General features: G+C 42.7%; 1 protein-coding gene across 2 annotated transcripts; it reads left to right on the top strand.

Annotated features, from left to right (window-relative positions):
- Window positions 1-278: 278 nt before the first annotated feature.
- On the top strand, window positions 279-3,337 carry atp5f1c (ATP synthase F1 subunit gamma). 2 transcript variants are annotated; one of them, XM_028430293.1, is made up of 9 exons: window positions 279-385; window positions 895-929; window positions 1,161-1,292; window positions 1,372-1,579; window positions 1,663-1,806; window positions 1,902-1,966; window positions 2,052-2,207; window positions 2,738-2,834; window positions 3,204-3,337. In XM_028430293.1, the coding sequence occupies exons 1-9, from the start codon at window positions 345-347 to the stop codon at window positions 3,205-3,207; spliced, it is 882 nt and encodes a 293-aa protein (XP_028286094.1). In that variant the 5' UTR covers window positions 279-344; the 3' UTR covers window positions 3,208-3,337. The 2 variants fall into 2 exon arrangements, with proteins under 2 accessions (XP_028286094.1, XP_028286087.1); XM_028430286.1 differs by lacking the exon at window positions 3,204-3,337 and having other exon boundaries at window positions 2,738-2,838.
- The last annotated feature ends 20,843 nt before the right edge of the window (window positions 3,338-24,180 follow it).

Below are 24,180 nucleotides of genomic sequence, written 5' to 3'. Positions count from 1 at the left end.
GTTCCATGGTTTGTATGAAAGATTACTCAAAACGTGTTTTTAGTAAACGGGGTCTAATATTATATAATGTTGAATAAAATTTGAATTGTTATTGTATATTTAATGTCATTTTTATCATGTGGTTACTAGGTTAGTGATTTGTATTAACATTATATTGACAATTAGGAAATGATGATACATCGATCAGGTAGTTGTTTTGATGTAGTTTAATTACAAGAGAAAATGTTTGTGTAGGGTGCCCAGCGAAACGACATTTTTGGCAGTCCCTGAAGGCAGCATTCGTCCATCTTGCTTGTAACCTGCGCCTGCGCAGTCCTGCGTGTCTGACCTTCATAGAAGTAACCATGTTCGCCAGGACCAGCGCGTTGGTGTTCTCCCCACAATGGTAAAGTCAAAAACATTCAGATACTTTCACAGCAGTATTTAATGTTGTATTTTCTGCTTGTGCTTTGCTTGTATTTATGTCTCGAATCAGTGTGTGACTTGCGGGATGTTATACTTCTACTTATTGAATGCAAGGACGTGCTAACGTGTAGGCCGCGGCTAATGAATGACAGCGGTGTGCGGCGCAGTGAATGGAGAACTAAATGCTAATGCTAACTAATGTGACATTTACGTGCAAAAGCACAATAACACTGTTCAAGAGGATCAAGTAAAGAAACATTAGTAGTAAAACCCAGTGCAGTATTTTCATTATACTGTTCCCAGCATCGTTAGCTACGATTAGCTGGTTGTCACATTTTTATCTAAGCTTATCTGCGTTAGCAAGCAACAATAATGTGTATTCCATTCAAATTGTTGTGTATTAACAGAAGCTAGTGTTGGAGTTTCTAAGCAGTATTATTGATTGGTAAAAATTGCAGTAAGGCTAACTTGCACTATTTTTGTTGACAGTGGGCAGGTCAGGAACATGGCTACCTTGAAGGACAGTAAGTACCCTATACAACTACTAACTCATTAGTAAAATACAGCTTTTTCACAACACGCATTAGACTTGTAATGTTTAAAACTGAATAGTATCAAAATCTAGCATATTTTGATCAAAGAGTTTAATGCACAGATAAACATGATTTCAGCAATTCCATGTGATTTAATGTTCATTGGTGAATAAAGCAATTTCATTTCTCACCTCTTCAATGTCCTTTTCTTCTTCTTCTTAGTCACCATTCGGTTGAAGTCCATCAAAAACATCCAGAAAATCACAAAGTCTATGAAAATGGTTGCTGCTGCCAAGTATGCCCGCGCTGAGAGACAGTTGAAGCCCGCCCGCGTTTACGGCTCCGGTGCTCTGGGTACATATACATGACTGAATGCTGCTCAAAATAAATCTGATGATGGATGTTTCCTGACTTTTCCCCCTCCATTCTACAGCTCTCTATGAGAAAGCTGAAATCAAAGCACCAGAGGACCATGCCACCAAGCATTTGATCATCGGTGTGACCTCTGACCGTGGACTGTGTGGCGCCATCCACTCTGGTGTGGCCAAGACCATCAAGAGCGAGATTGCTAACCTGACTGGTGCTGGCAAGGAGGTGATGGTGATCAATGTGGGAGACAAGCTGAGAGGCCTGCTGCACAGGTACGAATAAAGATGGAGGTTTTTGATTTTAGAGATGGACATGTATTTGATTATTTTTATTTATACTCGTCTTTCCTCATTAGAACTCATGGAAAGCACATCATGCTGAACTGCAAGGAAGTCGGCCGCAAACCTCCCACCTTTGGCGATGCTTCAGTCATCGCCACCGAGTTGCTCAACTCTGGATACGAGTTTGACCAGGGCTCTGTCATCTTCAATAGATTCAGGTAGACGCTTTTTTATATATATATATATATATATATACTTTAAAACTTTAAAAAAGTTGAACAGTTCATAAGGATAACTCTTTTTCTTCATGCAGGTCTGTCATCTCTTACAAGACGGACAAGAAGCCTGTGTATTCCAATGACACAGTTGCTAACGCAGGTAGGGTCACCAGCTCTGTTAAAACAGATAGACCCCAAGAGTGTCTGTGAGTGGTATTGAAAATGTCCCTTTTCTCCGGCAACAGAGACCATGGCCATTTATGATGACATCGACGCCGATGTGCTGAGGAACTACCAGGAGTTTGCCCTAGTGAATGTCATCTACCTGGCCCTGAGGGAGTCCTCCACCAGTGAGCAGAGCGCCAGGATGACCGCTATGGACAGCGCCAGCAAGAATGCCTGTAAGACCACCACACATTCTTTGTAAAGTCAGGAAGATGATGAGGCTGTTTTAGAGCCTTTCAGATCTGAGTTTCTGTCAAGGCTTTCACAAGGAAAGTGTGATGTAACATGGGGTCAGTTTGTGTAGACTGACAGAAGAAGTTATGTTTAGCAGTTGTTTTTATTTGTGTAAAATCCATGTTTGCAAAGTCTGCTGTAGTCTCTCTGTGAAGTATCCACCTGTTGGATATTTTCAAGGACAAGGAGGCCTCTTTTAAAGGAGCCTTTGATGGGATGGCCTTGTGATGCAACTGGACTTCAAATGCAGCTCCTGAATTGAGGCACAGCTGAATTTTGGGCCTTCAGCAGCCCAGTGTTCCTCTGAAGATGCTCAGCTCAGAGCATGTAGGGCTGCTGTAGCCTGCATGTGCTAACTGCTGATTTAATGTAAACAATCAACCTGCAAATGAAACGGCATGAAGCGTTGGATGGTATCTTACACCTCCATATGACAGACTCACATTTAATTTTTCTCTCTGTTCCCGTTCAGCTGAGATGATTGACAAGCTGACCCTCACCTTCAACCGTACCAGACAGGCTGTCATCACCAAGGAGCTCATTGAGATCATCTCTGGAGCTGCTGCTCTGTAAGTGTTCTGTCCCTCTGCTTCGTTGTCTCCATTTTGTCCCATCTCACCCTTCATTATCCTTCATTATGATCCTTCCTCACTCTGCCAACTCTCTGACCTCAGAGAGCCATCCTCTCTCCTCCCTAAAGAATCCCTCTTAGCCACGCACATGTTTTAAATTTCACATTTCTTCATGACTAATTCTCCTCTCTGACCTGATTTGCTCCTCCTCACCCACTTGCTGAACTCAGGAACTGAGGCTTGTCTATACAGAGGAGGTAACAAGGTAGACTAGACCCAGCTGGACTAGCAGGAGCTGTAGCTGAGAGTCTGAAAGGCTTTTTACCTGCTTGATGTTCTGACACCACATTTCTCCTCTCTTTGCAGATAAATGGCTGAGACCATCGCTCCCATTGCCTGTAGCTCTTCAAAGTACTTCGGACAGGTTATTGTCGAAAGTCTATGAACACTTGTTCTTCTATTTGTAAAATATATGGAGAAAATAAACCTCTTACACAGAACCCTCTCATCAATTCCTGTATCTTATCGTTCCTCTAAATAAATTGAGTGAGATCAATGTCAGTGCTTCGACCGTGTGAAATTTATTCTAAAGGTGGTATTTATAGTCCCGATGTTACACTTGTCATACAGCTTCATGGGTTCAAGCTTGGATGAAAAAGTATTGATACAGGTGGTACTGAAGGTTCTCGTATCTCTCGGGTATAAATATCAGGATAAATTTGTGATGACAAACCAGTGGATGTATTCAATAAATAAATACAAGTTTAAGGAAGCAAATAATGCTTCTAATTTATTGGTCTGAATTCAGTAGTAATTTTAATCAAACTTATGACCCCTAAAACAGCTGCAGTAACACAATGATGAAACTACCTTTCACTCTAACCTTCTCTCAGCTGTTTCAGAAGCCTTTTTAGCTGCTATTCAAAAAGCTGAAGCTGCCAGACCCACAAAGGTTTTAGGAAGGTTATTCTAACATGGATACACATTATTATTTACAGCTGATGGCACACAAAATGAATGGTCATCTCCAATACTGTGTCTAATCATGTTGTTTGTTGGTCAATAAAATGCATATTGACCAGAATAAACTGGTCAATATGCACATTTACTTAAAAGTTAAACGAATTAAACGAATCTTCTTTTAGGGAAAAACTGCACCATAAACAATTCCAAAACCAATGGCCATGACCTTTGACCTTCTGTTGTAATGGAAAGATTGAGCTGATGTAATGAACATAAAAATCAAACGTATTGATGCACTTCGTCAGTGACTGCTGTTCATCGGGTGTCCACCAGATGGTGCCGTCTGACAAGGAATGTGAAGGTTTTTGGTCTGAAAAAGCACAAACCTGTAGTGAAACATTGCTCTTTAACTAAACTAACTCTTTAACTAAAATTTACAATATATATTTAGCTCTCCCAAATTTATCTTCTACCTTTAGAGTTCATACCTGACCTGATCTAAGTCGGCCATTTTGTTTTTATTTTGTGCATTCTCATGTCATCTGCAAACTAACAGTAGATGTTTGATTCGTGTGTATTTCCAAATATAGCTGTAAAATAGGAGCTACTTGTGGTTTTTATTGTTTGTGTTTGTGTGTGCCTGTATCTGAATGTGTGTGTGTGTGCATTCATGTCCTGCAGACCTTGTTTGTCTATTGTATTTGTGCTTGTTATTGTTTACTCCTGAGGGGAGTAGGGAGCGATTGCATCTGAACACTGAAATTACAGTGATGCCAGACTCTGATAAACGCAGTCAGAGAGCAGCAGCCTTCTCATCTCCCTCCCTCCCTCCCTCCCTCCCTCCTGGATGGTGAGGCCCTGCAATCCAACATCACATGGATGTGGGTGAGGAAGGGGTGAGGGGGCAGGAGGAGGAGGCTTTTTTTGTTTCGGGAATTTTGAAGAATTCTGTTTTGGGAATTTTCCTGGATATTTATCGCTATATTTATTTTGTGAGAAAGTGGAAATCCAGTTAAAATGCTCTTATAGAGACAGTTCAATGTGGTTTATTCCTGTTTGTGGCAGCAAAGTAAGAAGCCTGAAAATGTATCTCGGCAAAAATACTTTTCATCCCTGTCAACTTTAAAATTCAAGGTGCACTATAACTTAATCTACATCAAGTCAAGCCAGCAAATAACAAACTCATACATCCTTTCTGTGTGTGTATTTTAGCATGCTACCCGCTAGCTTTCAAAGATGTTCGCTGGCTTCATTCATCCTCTCTCAGTTTGTTTATCTGATCAGTTGATGTTAACTCGTCAACTCGTCGAGGCTGGCTGACCAATCTGCTGTCTTGGCAGTGTCGTACGATGACTTCACAAATAGCCTGTGTGTCAGGTTAGTAACTTTTTTCTGGCAAATTCAGCCCACGATTAGTCATTCTGCACTAATCTGTCTTTTGTCACTACCAGGCTCGAGGACCAACAGCGGTCAAGACGAGTAGATGAAGAAGAAGAGGTGAGGAAACTCATCCACTCTTTAAAGAACCAATGTGTTGGAATTAGTGACATCTAGTGGTGAGGATGCAGATTGCGACCGAGTGCTTATTTCATTAAAGATGAAGGACTACAGGCTGTAGATCCATCCTTTTCTTCATTCCTGTCTGTTTATCCAGTGTCAGAGTAATGTGGTGACAGTAGGCCTAAGGCTGATTTATGGTCTCTGTTTATGCAGCTCTCTGTGCATGAGCATTATGGCAAAGACTGCAGCAAAGCGTACAAAAAGTAGCTGAAAAAACCCTTTGTTTCAGTCCAGTTCGGTCACAGCAGGCGACCAACAACATATTTCTTGACATTCTCTTGCTGAAACATAGCTCTCCAGATGTTCTCTCTCCTTTGCAACGTTTTCTAATTCCTCCTCTGGCACCCCAAACAGATGCCAGAGGAGCCACATCAACTGGCTCGTTAAGATGTGGAGGAGAATCTGGTCTACTCCTGTGATTGTGATCTAAGTCTTTCTGTTACTACTCAGAGAGGATGAGCCGAGTTGAGAGTTAGTTGTAGATCGACAAGAAAAAATGAAAGTTTTCTTCATGGTTCAGAAAGTCTGTGATCCACCTTATCCTTCAGTTTCTGAAGAAACTTACAAGGTGTGTTAGCATGAGGCTAATTTAGCGCCATAATGAAACATCAATGAAAAATGAGTGTCAGCAGGTGTGTGTTGCATTAAGGAGTGTGTAAAGGTGTGTGTGTGTGTGTGAAGGAGTGAAGACATCCGTGTTCAGGGGCCTCAGCGTGTCTCTGTATTAGCTTCACCTCGTTATCGTTATCGCCCTCCTCCATTGTGGCATGACGGGCGGAAAATGATTAGAGGAGCAGGTGACAATGGAGACAGAGATTTCTGCCTGTACTCGGGGCAGTGCAGCTGTCAGGTACACTCAGAAGAAAAAGACGCACAAAGGAGCTCCTTTCCTCACTTTAAACACTCACGTCTTCTTCGGGAGTGCAGAATGGCTGGTGAGCCAATTGACTTCCTCCATCCTGCCATCCTTCTTTCAGGTATTCACAGGAAGAGGGATGGAGGGGCTCCACACTCCTCCTCCTCCTCCTTCTCCTCTTCCTCTTCTTCACTCCCATCTTTTTATGATCTGGGAGGAAAAATAGACAGGAAGTGAGGCTGTTTCCCACGGCAACGTCTGTGTGTGTGAGTGACACGGACTCTGATGTAGTAACGCCAGGGCATTATCTCACACCCCCCACCCCACTTCTCCCTCCTTCTTATCTCAATGCGTTGCCCTCCCTCTTTTCTCCCACCCCCCTTCTCACACAAAGCTATCTGCTCTGTGGACTTTTCTGACTATTTATGTCGGACAAGGTCAGGATCGTTTAAACCGCTCTGCCTCTCTCAGCCTCTGCAGATGAGATAGCAGGGAAGGAGGGGGAGAAGCGATCGATTCCCGCCACCACCACGCAGATTTATTCCCCTTATTCCCCCCCCCACTCCAACTTCTTCTCCTCCAGATGGGGAACCAGGAAGGAAAGGGGTCACGGTTACTTCTGCTGCTGCCTGGCCTGGCTCATCAGTCTCCTTAACACCAGGGTGGCATTTAAAATACAGCAGCAGCCCTTAAACTGGCCACTTTTCTCCTGGTCCAAATGAGAGCCATCCTAACATCAATCTGGCTCCCGGGTTTCCAAGGGGCGTGAATGGTGGGGCTTGTTGAGGAAGAGATTTAGACGGAGGAACTGGCGGTCTGTATCATTCACAGGGCTGTTTTACAAATGAAGCGGGGCACTTACTCAGACTGAAGGTTGGACTGTTGATGCAAATAGTCGGAGGAGTTACGGTCTTTTCAGACTTTTATTGGCTTTTATTGGTCACATTTTTGGTTCCTGGCTTTTTAGCAGTGAATGTGATGGATGAAGTTTGTGGCTAAGGTAGAAAAAGGAGTAATTGGGATGTTATAGTCATCAATTCGAACATGAAAGAGTCTGGAAGATGAACCCCGTCCAGGATGTGTCCACTTAGTTGTCTGAAACAAAGTTAAGCATTTCATGACTGTCCGCCATTTTTGAGGTGAATCCTGAGAGATTTCTGCAGCAGTTTATAGACATGGATAAGACTTGGGTCAAACACTGCCGACCATAGACCAAAGACCAATCCATGGAATTCATGGAACACATGATTGTATTGACCTATTTGCTTATTTGCTTAAATTTTTTAAGTTGGCTTTGCAGAACGTGTATATTGTTCTTCAAAACAGGCCTGAAATATTAACATCGTGTTTCTCTGGTTACGGACTGGGTCTACATCAAGGCCTCTGTTACAACTACACTGGTCTCAGAGAGAAAAAAGAAGAGGAAAGAAATCTTAAAAGAAGCAATCTTTATGTCCGTTAGGCTGAAAAATAAATGTGCTGGGTTTGTTTTTGAACCTGACTCCTTCCACCATGAACTCATCAGTTATCCCTCTACACACTGAAAGAAGACTTTAATCTTTAAAATGTCTCATATTCTGTGAATTCTTGACATTGTCTCTCAGTTTAATTCCTAACAAAAAACAAAGACTGTGCATAGTTTTGTTGTCTTATCAGAATAGAAATTGTCTTAATCACTTAGGTTATGACACATGACACACAAAAGTCTCCACTGAAAGGCAGGATGAGGCTGATAACTACCAGTGAAAGGCATTCACGTGTGTGGCAGCTGATCATATCGTCTCATTAGAATCAGTTCATGTGGAGGTCTTCTCATAGACAGCCAGTGTAGCGTGAAACGCTGCGGCTTTGTCTGAGGGCATGTTTTGTTTGTCAGAATACTTACATATGTCTTCTTCTGTGGGGGTGTGTGTTCGTGTGTGTGTGTGATCTCCTGCCACTCATGTCTTGGGTTACTCTGTTCCTGGCTGTATGATAGATGGCTCGACCCAGCCTCTGAGCCCCCAGCCTGAGCGGCCGGACAGCATGTCACTGCCAGTTTCCGCCGGCGGTGTGTGTGTGATGATGATGTCTATGATTCTCTGTGTTTGTGTGTGTGCGCCTGGCCATTTCCGACTCCCTACTGCAACAGGATAGGTGGGTAAGGATGCCCTGGCAGTGTGTTTGCATCTGTGTGTGTGTGCAGTGTGAACTGCCTGAGGTCCATGTCCTGCTGAGTGCAGTGGCCCCAGCCCTTTCCTGTCCAGACCACACGTCTAACCAAAACCCAATGTGTCCTGTGTGTGTGTGTGTGCTTCTCAGTCCCATAACTAACATGCATTTCCTTGGAAATGTGGTTTATGTGTTATCAAACTGCTTGCTTCCAATTAAAAAAATCTGTTTCCACAGCACAGCCTTACATATGTTCAGTTATTTGCTGATAAATTGATTAATACATTCATAATTATTATCTCTAAAAATTACACATGATGCCATAAAAACAGAGAGCACAGAGTGGCTCCTTTAATCTTTCTATTCAAACCCCAAATTTTAAAAAAGGTTTACAGATTATTGTATACATTTTTTTTTGTTGATTCAACTTGTTAATTACATATAGATGCTCAATTTTTTTCAAGACGTGAAGCTTGTAATGATGAATATTTCAATGTAAATTCAATGTAGGGTGAAGAAGTAAATTCAGATATCTTGATCTTCATCCAAAGAGCAGTTTGTCAAGTTTGTTAAAAAAGTGCTTAGCACCCTTCTGTAAATAGGGGGCGCTGTTGTTTCCGTCATGTAGTCATGATGTACTGCATTTGTCTTCAGCGGTAGTTTAGTCAGAGAGTTGATCCACTGCTCCACCAGTAAGAAGAGTAAAGCAGCACAGAGCTGCTGTAAACACAGCAGCCACCAGTGTGGGAGTCACCATGCGGGGCTGCTTGCACCTCAACAACAATTAACTTTCATAAAAATCAGAATAGTTGATTAATTTTCATTTTTAATCAGCTCATCTCGTCGGACTCTTTCATTGGTGTGACTTCTTCCATTTTCCGTCCTCTCTCTCTGATCTGCAGCGTCTTCCTTTAAGTGTTTTCTGAGATTTCGCCGCTGATAGCGGACAAACAAACGGCACCTAGAGCAAGAGAAGGAAAAATATGTAGTGGAAGCCCCGCTCCCCTCTTCCTCCTCCTCTCCTCTCCTCTTCTTCCCTATTCTTCCTCCCTCTCTCCAGTGGTGCCAGCAGACAGTGTGTTTCTCAGCGTAGTGGAGATTATAGCTGGGAATGACAAGCACGCCGTCTGATACCATATCCGCTCTGAATTACAGATCAGCCCTTTTTAAATGATAGTTTAAATACTTGCTGCAGGCTGCGAGTTTTCACAGGGTCTTATTTCATTGTTATTATACTAGTACCATATTTTTGTTAGAAAATCAGTGTTGGCGCTTATTTAAATGAGGGAGAGTGGAAGCCGATATACACTCCAGTGTGTTATTTTACTGTGCCACTTTGGAAAATCCCTGAGCACACACACTCTCTCCCTCCTCCTCCTCTTCTCCTCTTCCTCCACCACCATCACCCCCCTCCCTCCACCTTTTTTCATGTGTTCTTGGTGGGGAATTAAAAAGGAGGACAAAAGAGAAAGGACAAATTGTAATTAGTTTGATTTTGTGTGTGTGTGTGTGAGTATAGATTCCCCACACAGACTTTGATGACCTCACTCATAAGGTTTGTGCAGATTTGAATTATTGCGATCGTTTTGATCACTGAATGAATGACAGATATCAAAAAAAGGACACATCATTGGTTTGGGTTTCTTTGTTTTTTCAATGTGGCAGGTAGAGGAGGATGAGGTGCAGTACACACCTTGGCGTGCTGGGTGGCGCTGTTGTCACAGTGATGCCCTTGCTTTTTGGATAAAAGGTCCCTCAGTTTCAGTGGAAGGCTCTGAGCTCTTTGTGCTTTGGCGTTTCATGATGGGATTCTCTGGAGAGCAGAGGATGGAGAACGACACTCCTTCCCCCTCTAACCCTCTCTCTCTCTCTCTCTCTCGCTCTCTTTCTCCTTTTTGCTTGCTCGCCCTCGCTCTCTGCTGGAATACACCCCAACCTTGACATATTGAGAATGAAAACGGCGGTTCCACATCCCATGCTCGCTTGTTGACAGCGTTAACACTCTTTTCATGTGTGTTTTGATAGCTGAAAATGAACCATATTAGAGTGTTATGAGAAATTATGTTTAGTGTGTGTGACTTCTGTGAGTCTATGTCCACATAACTCAATTTTTTAGACAGAAAATTACACACAAACATAAACATACATGCGCAGCGGTAATTGTGCAGCCTGTTTGTTTATGGGGTCTGAGAGAAAAGTATGTTAAAAAGGCCCAAGGGAGAGAAAACACAGCCAGAGGGGCTACAACAACAATCTGAACCCTCCCAGCCTGGTTTCTCACCCTCCTGCCTTTCCTGTACACGTTGTGTCCTCCTTTGTATACCTTTCTATCATTTGTCATTTTGTGCATCCATTTTTAGCTCCTGTGCTCATGTGTGTTTTAAAATTTCACATTTAAGAAAAATAAATCTGTTATTTTTTTTTATATTTAAGTAGCAAAAGCAGAGCTAGAATCTGTTGACAGATTACTTCAAAGCTTTATTTATGGTGTAAGAAAAATGGAAACAAAATGCCACAGAAATACACACGCTGAATTAATTTAGATGGAAGTAGGCACCTGCTGCATATGTGCGGATGTAGATTTATTTATTTTATATGCTAACTGCAGGCTCCGTCAGGTAGCTGAAATTCTTTAATTTCCATCGCTAGCTTTTAGTGCAAAATTATTAGTGTGTGTGTAAATTCTGAAAGACGTTTTTGTTGTCTAGAATCAGGTGTCAATCATTTATTTTAGCATTTTAGCTCCATTCACTTCTATTCATTGAGGAGTGTGATGGTGAAGTGCAGCCATGTTTGGAGCACAGCTTTGTTCATAGTTAAACTGATGCTAATGCTAAAAGCTAATTTTTAAAAACAAGTGCTATGATGCTAATGTTAGCAACAGTACTAATAAGACTACTGTTATACAGGTGGTTACACAAACAGTGATGATGCTTAGATTACCTATCGCTGTCGTGATGATATATAGGACAATTAATTGGAGTCTGATCAATCTCGTTCACACACTTCTTACACATTTCAGACTGCATCATCATCATAACATCAGAGGCGCCCACTTCTGCCTTGAACCACATCTGTTATGAAACCGTCTGACTAACACACAGACAGTGGAAACAGACCCAAACCTCTGGCTCCAGTGGACTCCTTCTCTAATGATGCTCACTTCCCCTCTTATTTGTGTGTGTTTGTTTAAATGTGCCTCATTGTGTGTGTGTGTGTGTGTATGTGTGTCTCATCGGCCATAATTGTAGCTACTGTGGCTCCTACCCAACCTCCTGAGAGCCAGACACAGTCTGTGCAGAAGTATTGGGATGTATTTGTTGTCTGATGTCTTTCCTGCATGTGTGACACAATCACAGCTTCAGACTGGTTTTTAAAAAAACGAGGCATCGTCACGGAATGAGTTTAAAGTAAAAATGGGAGCTGGAGCTGAGTGTACGTTTTTTCCCACAGTAGGAGGCAGCTTGTGTGGGTGAATATGTGTCAGTGTTTGGGTTTCATTTTACCTTTCTGACACCATAAATGCTTTGTTTTTACCACATTATTGACACGTCGTCAATATCTGACATTTAGAGGCTTTACATAAGTGTGTGTATGATGCGGTGACTCATCCATTGATTCCATAATACTACATGGCTTGTGTGAAGCAAACACATTACTGCTCCGGCTGCTCTCACTCTCATCGCACCATTTCAATTTTCCTTCTTCCTTCTTCCTGCGACTCTCACGCTTCCATCATCCATCTGCCGCCGTCCTCTCACCTCTCCCTCCACACCGGCTCCTAGGTTTCATTTTCTGTCTCCTGGACTCCATTTGCTCTCCTGTTTTCCATCTGCAGATAAGAGGCGATCATGCAGCATGCACATGCATGACAGTGATTAAAAGCCGTGATGTGTACAGGACGTGAACTGATACTTGGGTTGAACCGACACATACATGCAGTATTTTTCTGTTGGAGATCGCCTCCAGGCCTGAAATGAGAAAATGAAAACCCATTAAATCGGACATTTTTCCACTTTCCTTTGCATATTGTCACGGCTCGGTGTGCGCCGTGAATTTTCAAAAAATGTCAAGCACCAAAAGCGAAGAAAAAAACTTATTTTACCAAAATGTAGTTTTTGGGCTAAAACTAAAAAAATGCTACAAACTCGTCTCTTATATGAATTTCATTCATGGATTTGCAGGTTTAGATTTTGAGTTCTTTCCACTATAGGTGAGACTCTTTATATGAACACTGTTCTTTTTTTGTAGTTGAATTAAAAAAAAAACTGGACGGAGTTTCTGTGACATCACCTGTTGGTTTTTGAAGTGCTGCGTTGATATCCTGCGGGAGGCCCTGAAAGCCGCCATATTGGCAGCGTCACACACAGTCCACCTAATAAAAGGTGGGGCGCAAGTGGAGTTGACGGGGGTGGGCGGGGCAGTGGCGGAAGCAGGAAGCCACTTAATTTGAGTTATAGTGAGTAAAGCTTGTCATTTTGGGGCCGCCCCCTAGAGGCTGTGGTGTAAACTGCATTTTTTAACAACATGGCGACCAATGAGATTTGGACAGAATCTTAGCTATGCTAGCAGCTTAATGCTAAAGATGCCATCGTTGATCTGTTTGGTTCTTAATTCTTTCATTAAAATTTCTAAATCGTTCTCTTCAAAGAATTGATCCGACCATCTTTGGTTATCCAATCGTAGAGAAAATGTCTTCCTCCTCATTTATTGTTTTAATTTATACTTTACGTCCAGTGCTAATAAGAATTTGTTTGCATAATCAGTTAGCTGTTAAACATGCAGATTACCTGGTCTCATTTTCTTTAGAAGATCAATAATGTATAATGTTAAATGCTAATTTACTGTAGGACAATATTGTAATGATGCCAGATGTTGATCTGATCTTCTTTACTGTGACGTCACAGAGCCGGGAGGAGGATGAATATTCAGAGCTGTTGATTCCCACACTCGTTCACCTTTTCCCCAGCACCTCCGTGTGCAGCGTCCAAATGAAACAGAGATATTCATGGCTCCTCTCTGCAGGCATAAAGACCTGGACCTTCTGCCCCGGTCATTCAATTAGCTACAGTGACCAGTGTGTGTCTGTGTGTGTGTGAGAGAGAGTGCAAACTATTGCCCTGTCTGAGCAGCCAACCTCAACTAAGGGCCAGGCTCAAACACCGGCTTAAAGCTAACCAGGTCACAGCTGATGGTGTGAGAACCAGAGCTGTGCACGGTTTAGTGTGTGTGTGTAGAGGAGCTCCAGTCACTTTTCTATATGCCAGTTGTACAGGTGTGTTGCAGACAAACAAGACCTGCTGCTGGCAGATCTCCCCTCATGTCACTGACAGGCTACAGGTGTAGGACAACCTGAACTTACACGTGTGTGTTTAGTTTATTTTTATGCTTTTATTGCTGGAAGTGGTGTGTGTGTGCATGCTTTCCCGCCAGCTCTGCTGTGCCTTTCAGCAACGTGCGCTTTTTTTTTCTTTATAGGCAGTCGGGCTACAGTGATTTTCTGCAGCAATGGTTGAGTAATCAAAGACCGGTTCTGTGGTATCACTCCGCACTCTGTCTGACATTTGAAGGCAGGTTATGACTGTTTAACCTTTAGCTACAAGAGAGTAAATAGGACATAAACAGAGAGGAGGAGTTCAAGAATTAGTACAAATATCAGTGGAAAGCTGTGGTTTTATTGGTTTAGTTTCACCTTTAGTTTGTTGTTACTTTGCAGCAATGAAATTTAAAAACAGAAGCAGCCTGGAAAAACTTTGTTTCCAAGCCAACAACATCCGTCCAAGTCACCTGTCTGCCTATGTTTATGTAGGCCTATGTTGAGCCTTGACTACATTTTCTCTGCATTTGTTGTGGTAAATGGTGAAAACTTATGTATTTTATGCAGCTGCAGAGAAGCTCCTGCTCTACAACACCTTCAATATGTGAATCATAAAAGTAGTTTTCCTCTTCAAGATTAAGTATTTCTTAAGTAGAAAAACTGTTTGCGTCAGCTGAGGGTGTGAGTTTTTTTGTGCCAAATGTAGGGTGACGTTCTGCGCTTCACTTCCCAGACATCATCAGTCAAACGGTGAACTTGTCATGATTTTCGTTGGAATCCTGAAGAGTTTATTTCCGTCGCTCTTTGACAGTTATCATCGCAACTCATGCCAACATCATCATATCTTTTCCAGCTTACTTGAGAATCTGAAGGCAGTCTTCCCATGAAACACCTTGTACACATCTTGGAGAATCTTTTTTTTGATATCGAGTTTTTAAAACAAACATTTATTCAGAATGAAAAATTCCTTCCGAGTTGTGCAAACCCATAAAAAGTGCTTCCTCTTCCTCGGTGACAGGCGCCATCAGAGACCGTATATAGTGTGTGTTTCTATAGTCTGCCATTCCCAAAGTTGGCGAAGTGTGAAGACATATAATTGCTTCATGAAACCTAACTAGGTGATATGAATAATCTGTCAGTGGAGGTGGCGACCCAGCCTCCGTGCCAATCACTGAGGTGTCCCAGAGTAGCGGAGCGTGGCCAAAACCATACCTGTCCATCCGGAAAAAAAAAATCTGTCCTTCAACTTCCCCTTCCCCCCCCCGAAACCGCTGTTATCAGACCAGAGGACTGAGTGTGTGTGAATCCTGCAGAGACCACTCTATATGCCACCATGATCAACTCAATATCAGATAGAGGCCCAGCCACTGATTGATGTGTGTGTGTTTTCCTCACTCGGATACAGAATTTGAAATTCTTCACAAGACAGGAGAGTGAGAGGAGAGACAAAAAGAAGTTGAATGGAAGCAGCGCTGATAAATGCACTGATAACACACTGAAGTGGCCCAGGTTCAGGTCGATTGTCAGCAACAGTGCATTGTGTTCCCACTTTGTGTGTAAAAAAATAACAGTAACAACTGTTTTGTGTGAATAAAATGTCCATAGGCTTACCGAAAACCTCTACCACCAACCCTGGGATGTCAACTAGTTCACCAATCAAATGACATGTTTTTCTATCTTAGGTTCAAGTTTATCCCATTAGCTGAGCCACAGCCAGTTAAAGTTGTGCAGGTCCTCTATGGAAAGAAATTTGAGCCTTTCCAAAAGTCAAGTCCTGGACAAAAGTTCTGCCTGACATTCCAGATGCCTAAACTAGGCAGAGCTACCACTAAAGCTAGCATAGTCAAAGTCATCATGTACACAAATCGGTTGACTGACATTTCAATGTTTTCTTTGGCGGCCATATTTGGATAAGTGGGTGGAGCTAGAAGGTAGCTAGAATGACTGAGACCATGAACTAATGAGGAAAATCTAAGTAAAAAGAAGAGTCATTGGCTGATAGGCATTTATAAAATCTGTCTCAGTCTCGCCCCCTGCTGGCCACAGTGTGTAGCTTGATCAGCTGAATGTACGACGGTGACAAACCAGCATCTGGAATCTCTACTCATGTTTGTTCTGGTCTCTGACTGTATCACTTGTTTTCTGAACCGTTTCATGTCAAACATTTATTTTTGTAGAGTGAAGCTGATATTTATCGTTGACTTTCAATTTTAGTTCATCTTCAGCCAAAAAAAAAACAAAAAAAACAAGTCTCACACTCGAACGTTTCTTAAAACTCTTCTTATCAAGGACATTATTTAGATGCATATTGGACAAAATGAATTGATCAGCATCTTTTCTGCTCTAAATTTGTAGTCAGTGTCAAACTTTATGCAGCGGTGATAATTAGTGAACACCTCCATGATCCCCTGCTATACCCCCCATAAACCTTCAGTCACCGTCTCACTGATCGTATCAGGTCTATTTCATTTACTATGCTGAACTGGTCTTAATGTGTCATTACTGAACACTCATAGGGACACACACGTATATAAACACACACACATGCAGCACAAAATCACAAATATGGCAGCTGCATTTGCTTTTCTGTCTGCAGTGAATATGGTTTGCTTCATAGCTCATGTGTATTTATCTGGGGAAATGTATGTATACCTTTGTGTGTGTGTGTGTGTGTGTGTGTAGATACAGTATATAGCGTTTGTTTTTATCAGAGATCTTTAAGCTGGGTCATGTGTTGTTGCTTCACATTTCATCATCCTGCTCTCTTATCTGCTGTTTTCATACACAACTGCTGTAATACTGTTATAACACGCACGCACACACACACACACACACACACACACTTGCACAATATACTAGACTCCCACCACATAACGGTAAGCCGGTAAAGATAGTTTGTAGGAGGCAAAATGAAGGAGTGAAGAAGAAAAAAAAGCATTGAGAGAAGGATGAGAAGGAAGAGCTCGTATCTGGCGTCGTTGTGTTGTTGTTGCTGATGTTGGCGACTGATGTGTGGACAGACAGAAGCTGAAACCTGACAGCCATGTGAGGAATGAAGTCTCTCTCCGATCATTCCTCCAGATTATTTTGTCCTGAGACACACTCGTATCTCATGCTGCATGCTCCACATAGTGATGTTTTGTCTGTAGTGTCTTTAAATACGGAGGTTTGTGCGTCTTGCTCAGAGGGTTACTGCTGGGTCACAGCGGCTGATACACAGACACACACTGTGTGACAGGAGGAGCACTTTTTCATGCAGGATGTGTGTTGTGTGAAACTGCATCTCATAGGCTTCACTCCATCACAAGCTACATCGTTTAATTGTGATGTTTGCGCAGATAGTTTTGGTCTTTGTGGTTCACATTCATGTGATTTTTGTCACTGTCCTTTGAATCGATCCTTTCACACATATCATTTGCGTTACTGTCTGACATCACTCTTACTCATGTCACATGGCCATGGATCATACTGTATATCCACTTTAGGAGCAACATCCTGAAACAACTCAAGTCTGATTTGAAAACTGATTGATGAACAGATCTGGCTTGGGGAGCTGAACATACGCTTTGAGACTGTGGCCTTTTCTCACCGTTACCACGGTAACTGAGTCACAAACCATGATGCCAGTGTTTATGATGCGTAAACCTAGCAAGTAAAAGACCTAAAACAGCAGGGCAAAGACTTTTGCACCCAGTCATCTCTTTCAACGTTGGGCCACAAACTTATCAAATCGCTTCTGCTGTGTCCTCTGGAGTCTCACTGGCCAGTGAATATCCTTCGCTCACACTTCCTGTCTGAACATCTCGGTCCCCTGAGCTTGTTCTCCCACCCGAGGCCGCCCCAGCCTGTCCTGACTCATGGGACCCTACAACACCCGCAGCTCAGAAGCTGATTGGATGATGACTGTAATCGTCGTTGTTTGGAGGGAGGGAGGGTGAATGGGGGGTGTGGTGTGTGGGGGCGAAAAAGCAGAGTGCGGGGGCGCATAATGGCTTCCGATTTTGGGGAGGAAACGAGATGTAAATGAGGTAATTATGTGTCTTAACGAGGGCAAACAGCGTTGACATTCTAGCCCTGGAAACTGGCGTATTTATAGCCCTTAATAACCTTAAGTGGGACTGGCTGGAAGGCTGTCAGGGGAATTAGAGCCGTCTGAACAGCAGCGCTTTTGTTTTTATTAGCGTTTGAAACAGAAAAGGTTTGACTTGGATTCCTCCTTATATTGACAGCCGTAGCTTTAAGCTCTGTGGTCGACACCCCCTTCAGTTTGGATAGAGTGGGAGCAGGCTGAAACTGTAACTCCCCCCCACCCCTCCTGTGGAGAGAGCTGCAGCGGACATCCATCTCTTATTTAAAGAATATATTTAATAATGTTTGTCCAACTAGTTAGTGGATACAAAGTGTTTGAGCGCACCATAACCAGATGGAGTTTCAGTGATTTTTGGCTCTCACACACCTTCAGTTCTGGTTCTTTTGTTTTAAAAATATGACATTAAAGATCTTAAAAACTCAAGTGGAACCTGTTGAGGGGAGGCAGGGGGGAGGCCAGCAGGGTTGCGGGTGGATGTTTTGGCATTAGGATTGTGCCGAGCACAGCAGAATCGGACTTCTGAGAGAGCGAGAAGCAGCTCAACCTGTTTTCTATCCATGTTCCTTCTCTGCAGATCACAATGAGAGTTCACCATATGGCACTTTGAATAACCTTTACTTGTACCTGAGGGGGGTAACAACACAGAATTTTGAGGTGTTACTCAGTCTGACTCATGAAACATCATCACCGGCCTCACCGGTAAACCTTTACCTGGTACACATATTAAGCAACCCCCCCCAGCCTCTCCTCCCGTTGCTCTCTCTTTCCAGTGGCACTCAGCCGTTACGTTCTCAAGGGAAGGGCAGACTGCTGGCGCCACACTGTTTGGGCTCTCGCTGTATCTCGATACACACAAAGAGAAAAAAAAACAGGGACACACACACCTGTACAGGTACACAGGTATTCACACAGCAAATTAAGTGTATTGTTGCGTTGCCTCCAGCGTCGAGGGGGTGAAAAGTCACTCAGAGGTTTTGTTCTGCTGCCGCATGATTGTTCAGGCCACCAGGACGTTTCTGTGGAGGGTCAGAGGAGTTCAGCACAGTGACGCTCTGCTGCACTCAAGTTAAGCTTTGGATCCGACAGTATAATACCAAGATGAAGATTATGTTGAAATAGTTTTATTTGTTGTGGATATTACCATTAAGAGTGAAGAGCTGATAAACGGTTAATGTCTAAGAATATGTTAAGTGATTTTCTGTTTAAGTTAATATTTCCTTTCATGTCAGTGGAAACTTTACACACTGTATGACACAACATATGGTTCAGTCAAAACATAATCATTTTAGTCTGAAGTTTAGTCCATGAAAAATGTCTGCCAGTGCATACATTATTTTTTTAAATTAAAAGAGTTTGCTGTATTTTTTTCCATGTTTAACTTCAGCAATTATTCTGATTTTAGGACTGAATCTTTATTTATTTGATAATTTTATTTAGTTTTTTGTCAAAAATTTACAATTTACAGATTTACAAGTCTTTTCACAGTGATCAGTGGTTTAAAAAAAATCCCCTCTATTCATGTCTGTATGCCGAAGTTCTATAAGTCTATCAACAGCTTGTGTGTTCACACGTGTTAAAACGACATTTTTCCTCATGGAGAAATGAAAATGTTGAACCGTTTTTTCTTTCTCTCCTCAAACCCACATAAGGACGCGAGCAGAAGTTTAATATTCCGTGAAAGCCTGCACATCTTGTCAGTTTTCATTTCCAGAGATCAGATCGGTGCTCATGAATCGGACACTTGTCTGATCCCCTCTTAGCGCCTCAGAGACAGAAAATATTCCTGACACTTGCGGTGACCTTCATGTGAATCGCCGCCCGCTCGGCCCGAGAGTGTTTTTGTGGTTTGTAAAGCTTATTTGACTTTGGACAATAAGTTTAAAGTACGATGTTTAGTTGAGGTAACACAGGATTATTTTTCCAGCCTAATTTGAAGCAGTAGGCTCTCTCTCCACTCAATCTCCTCACGGTCTCACTTTCTCCGCTCTCCTTATAGTAATCCACCGTCATCTTGATCAGAGGCAGACGCGGAAAATTAAACAAATAAACTCTGATGCTTCAGATAACATTCCCCTCTGATTGACCCAACCTTGTGACCTCTGAGACACTCTGACTGAGGTCGTGACCCCGAGGCGGCTCTCTGTGTATTGGTTTGGCCTGCAAGTCTTGACCTTTAGGAAAACGTGCAGAAAGAGCTTGGTCCAGTCCACTTCAGACCACATTACACATTTAGGACACAAGAGACATCAGCAGAGACACCAGCAGCTTCTGTTACAGTATTCCACACTCAGGGTTTTATTAAATACAGAATCACATCTGGCACAAAACAGAATTATTTTCTGTTTTTTAATGTTTATATTCACATTTTTTACAACAAAAAGCTTCAAAATTGCTTTTTCTTACAAACATTTTCAATATTAGAATTTTTTCTGTTGAAACTTAAATATTGTTTTTACTATTTTTAGCTATTTTTGCACTAAAATGAGGATAAATATAAAAAAACATATTTAAAGAATATTTACAGAGCAGATATTGTGAATATTATTTTTGTTTATTTTCCATATTAATCACTTAAAATTCTTTAAAATTACACAAAACAATAATTATCAGCAAGATGTTTCGGTGTGTTACTGTACACTATGTGCTGCTACATTCCTGTGTGTGTGTGTGTGTATGTTTGTGTGTGTGTCTGTAGGTGTAAACCGTGTGTGTAACTGCGGTGCCTGCTGAATGTCTGCAATGCTGTATGACAGGATTGGTGACACGGGACAGGTTTAGGTTCAGAACCTGGACGAAGACACAGATGTGACCTCCTGATACACAAACACTGGCAGGAATGTACGTGTTCCAGCTTCGGTGTCTGCACAGATAACACAAAAAAACATTATCATCACTCCTTTGTATGACACACCTGAGCAGTTTATTCAGTCATCACAGCAGTATGTTACTGTACTACTGCACAGTCATGCTAAATGTGCATATTGTCAGCCGTCCAAGACGGATTCAATAAAAGTTTCATATTAGATCAAAACATTTTGCTTTGACATGAATTTTTATGACTTTTATTTACTGCTCAGTAAGGCAATAAAAATACTTGGTTAGGGATTAAAATACACCAACACATTCATATTTTCTGTGCTCTTATTTTGACACATTTGTGTTTATTGTGTCTCATAGAAGACATGTATGTTTCCTTTGCCTAACGTCCTGAGTAGCAGCCCAACAATGTAAAATCACATTTTAGTGGAACTTCTTATAGACATGGAGCCAATGGTGGGAAGCTGCAGCTGCTACATTTTGCACGAGCTAAAGGAGTTAAAACTGACAGTTTTAACTCATAAATCATTTGAGGATGTGGGTTTCTGGCTTTTATTTTGAAAGTTGGTAAACGTATGCGTATCCTCGTGCCGTATTGAACTCAATCTTCTGATTTGATTCTGATTATTCGGCTGTTCCCATCTCGTTTCCATGGTGTGTGCATGTAACGGCGGGATCAAGGACATTAGCGGTCCAGACAACCTGTTTCGGAGTCACTTATCCGTCCAAGAACAAAGCTGAGGTTTGGATGCGATAGGCGGCATGCATACGTGTTCTCCCGCTTATCTTGTTTATGTGACGGAGTTTTTCAAACGCAAACATTTTCTTTAGATGGCACAGTGGACCTCTGCTCTGAGATAAGCATCGAATGCAGACTTAATTGCCTGAGATAGAAGCTTATTATTCCCATTAAAACGGGCGTTCAGGGCCTCGCTCCATGGGTCTCCCTCTCTCTCTCTCTCTCTCTCTCTCTCCCTGTCTTTCATCCCTCCTCCTCCTTTTCCTCTTCGTCCTTTTCTTTCTGCTTGTCTCTGTTGTCCGTTTGATGTGGAGATGAAGGGGAAAAAGGGCAAACAAGAACAGTTGGTGCTGGAAAGTTGGAAAATCTGGTAACAATTGGAATGTAATAGAAGTGTTTGGAGGTCTTGTCCCCTGATGTGCTTAGCTAATGATTTTGCCACCCTGAGTTCACCCTGCATTAAGTGTGTACATACACATCTGCACATCATAACACCTCATTTGACTGGTTTCTCGGTGCAGCTTCTTCCTCTTGTATGCGCAGGTATTAGCCACCTTTCCCGCTCCTCCACCCTGACTTCCGCGCTGCACGGCCGTTGCCTTTCTGGGATTTTGTGCGTCTCCGGCGGCGCTTTCCCTCGTCGCTCGGCACTGAGCCGGCATTCCTTCATGGGTTCACTGGCAATGCAAGTGGCTCCCTCTTAACAGCCCCCCTAATCACTCAGGGACATAATCACAGACCACTTTGAAGTAATAGTCAATTTGCTACGAGTCCACCGTTTAACAGAACCGCTTCGACGCAAGCCGGGGCTGCGAGCTGGCCCCGGCAGATATTAAGATAGGAAGGCTGCACTGTTAGGAAAGGACACGTTTTTAAAGGTAGTACGCATGCTTCATACAGGACATGAGGTTGTGCAGACAAGCGGCAGGTGAGGTCGTTAGGTCAAAGTTGTGTCTACGTGCATTCAGTTCATAGGTTCACAGGAAGTGCGCAGACGTATGTCTGTCTCTCACCACTGCACGCTCTGCCTCTGAATGCACCAGCAAATTGTTCACAATGACACACTGTACCTGTGATGATGTGTGAGGTGAATCAGGTTGGGAAAAAAAAGGGACTGGTCGGCCTCACGTCCGCCCCGTGTTTATTGTTTACGGTACTCCGGGTGGCGCCAGGTCCTGAAAAAACAGAAGCTGAAAAACACTTTGTTTTGGTGGGGAGGCTGCTCCTGTGGTTTTGTAATCACCATCACTATCAGAAGCCCTGATCGCTTTACAGAGAGGGAGGAGGGGGGCAGTAAAAGGTATGTTATTCCACACGGTATACAAAGGCAGGGAATAGAGAGAGAGAGAAGGAGATGTGGGGGTGCCTGGCAGTCTGTCTGTCTGTCTGCCCTTTTTTCTTCCCTCCTCACCAGCTTCGTGTTCTGAGCCTGCATGCAGCCTACAGCTGACTCAGGCCAGGACTCACTGAGACTGACTGACTGGTCACGCAGGGTGGCTGACTTCCTGCCAGAGCAGGGAAAATATTCTGTGGGGCCAACAGTTAAAGTTTCAGCTCTGTAATGTGGCATGCTTCATGCAGGATGGATTTTTAGTACTTTTGTATCTTGACTCATTCTTAGTCTCTAGGTCTGGATTCTTGTCCTTTTATTTTTGACCCTTCACACTCCTTAAACTCCTGGTTTTGTTCAGGCCAGACTGTTTACTGGTCAGAAAAAAAGCCCCAACAGTGTCCCATGAGGGACAGAAATATTTGACTTAAAAACAGCATGTTCACCCACTGAGGGAAATCATCAAGGTCAACAAATTCATTAACACATCTCTGCTGGGTGCAAATAGCATTGTTAGCAATGGACCCCTCTAATGCAAACAGCCACATTGACTTTCTAACTCTGAGTGTAAGTAGCACAATACCAGTCATGCTAATGCTCACTAGCATACCCAGGTGTGAATAGTACTAGGGATGTCCCGATCCGATCACGCGATCGGAAATCGGGCCCGATTACGTGATTTCAGACTCGATCGGAATCGGACATTACCTTCCGATCAGGACTCGGATATATATTTATTAGGGCTGTCAAAGTTAACGCCTTCTGTGCAGGGTGGCTCTGTGTCTTGTAGCGCAGCGGTATGACAGTCGCTTTTGGTGCGACAGGTCCTGGGTTCGAGATCTTGATAAGCTGCGTGCGGTCCGCGGACACACACACACGCACACGTTTTGCTGCAACGAGTGCCTTTATAGAAAGTATCGGATCAGGACTTGGTATCAGCAGATACTCAAAATCAAATGACTCAGACTCGGACTCGAGGGCAAAAAAACCTGATCGGGACATCCCTAAATAGTACTGTTGGCCTTTCTACTCTGAGTGCAAATGGCATAAACTACAGACAGCTTTGTGCTTCTCTCTGACATGTTTTACCTGCCCAAGCAGGTGTGAGTAGCTTTCTTTACCCTTAGTTTATCCACCAAGGGTGCAAATAGCGCTGTTAACAATCGAAGATTATAGCACAGTACAACTGGGTGTAAATAGCCAACTCTGCTTTTTTGTGTGCAAAATAGCATGATTAGCCTACACTTGTGTGTTTTTCATGGATGTAAATAATCATATTGGCTTTTCTACTCTGGGCGTGAATAGCATTAATGGCTATGGACAACTGGGTGCTTATCTATTCCATTCTAAAAAAAAATTTCTGGGTGCAAATAGCATTGTTAACTTACCTTTGCAGTACTATACACAGAGTCTGTTCTGCTGTGGGTGAAAATAGCATTACCAGCTACAGTATACATGTACAAGGTGTAATATGATTATTTATTTATTTAATATTATTAGTTAGGGTGTAAATGGTGATC

Source organism: Parambassis ranga, chromosome 2 (assembly GCF_900634625.1).
Source record: "Parambassis ranga chromosome 2, fParRan2.1, whole genome shotgun sequence".
In the NCBI taxonomy this organism is placed as follows: Eukaryota; Metazoa; Chordata; class Actinopteri; family Ambassidae; genus Parambassis; species Parambassis ranga.
This window is presented reverse-complemented; position numbering and strand designations above follow the sequence as displayed.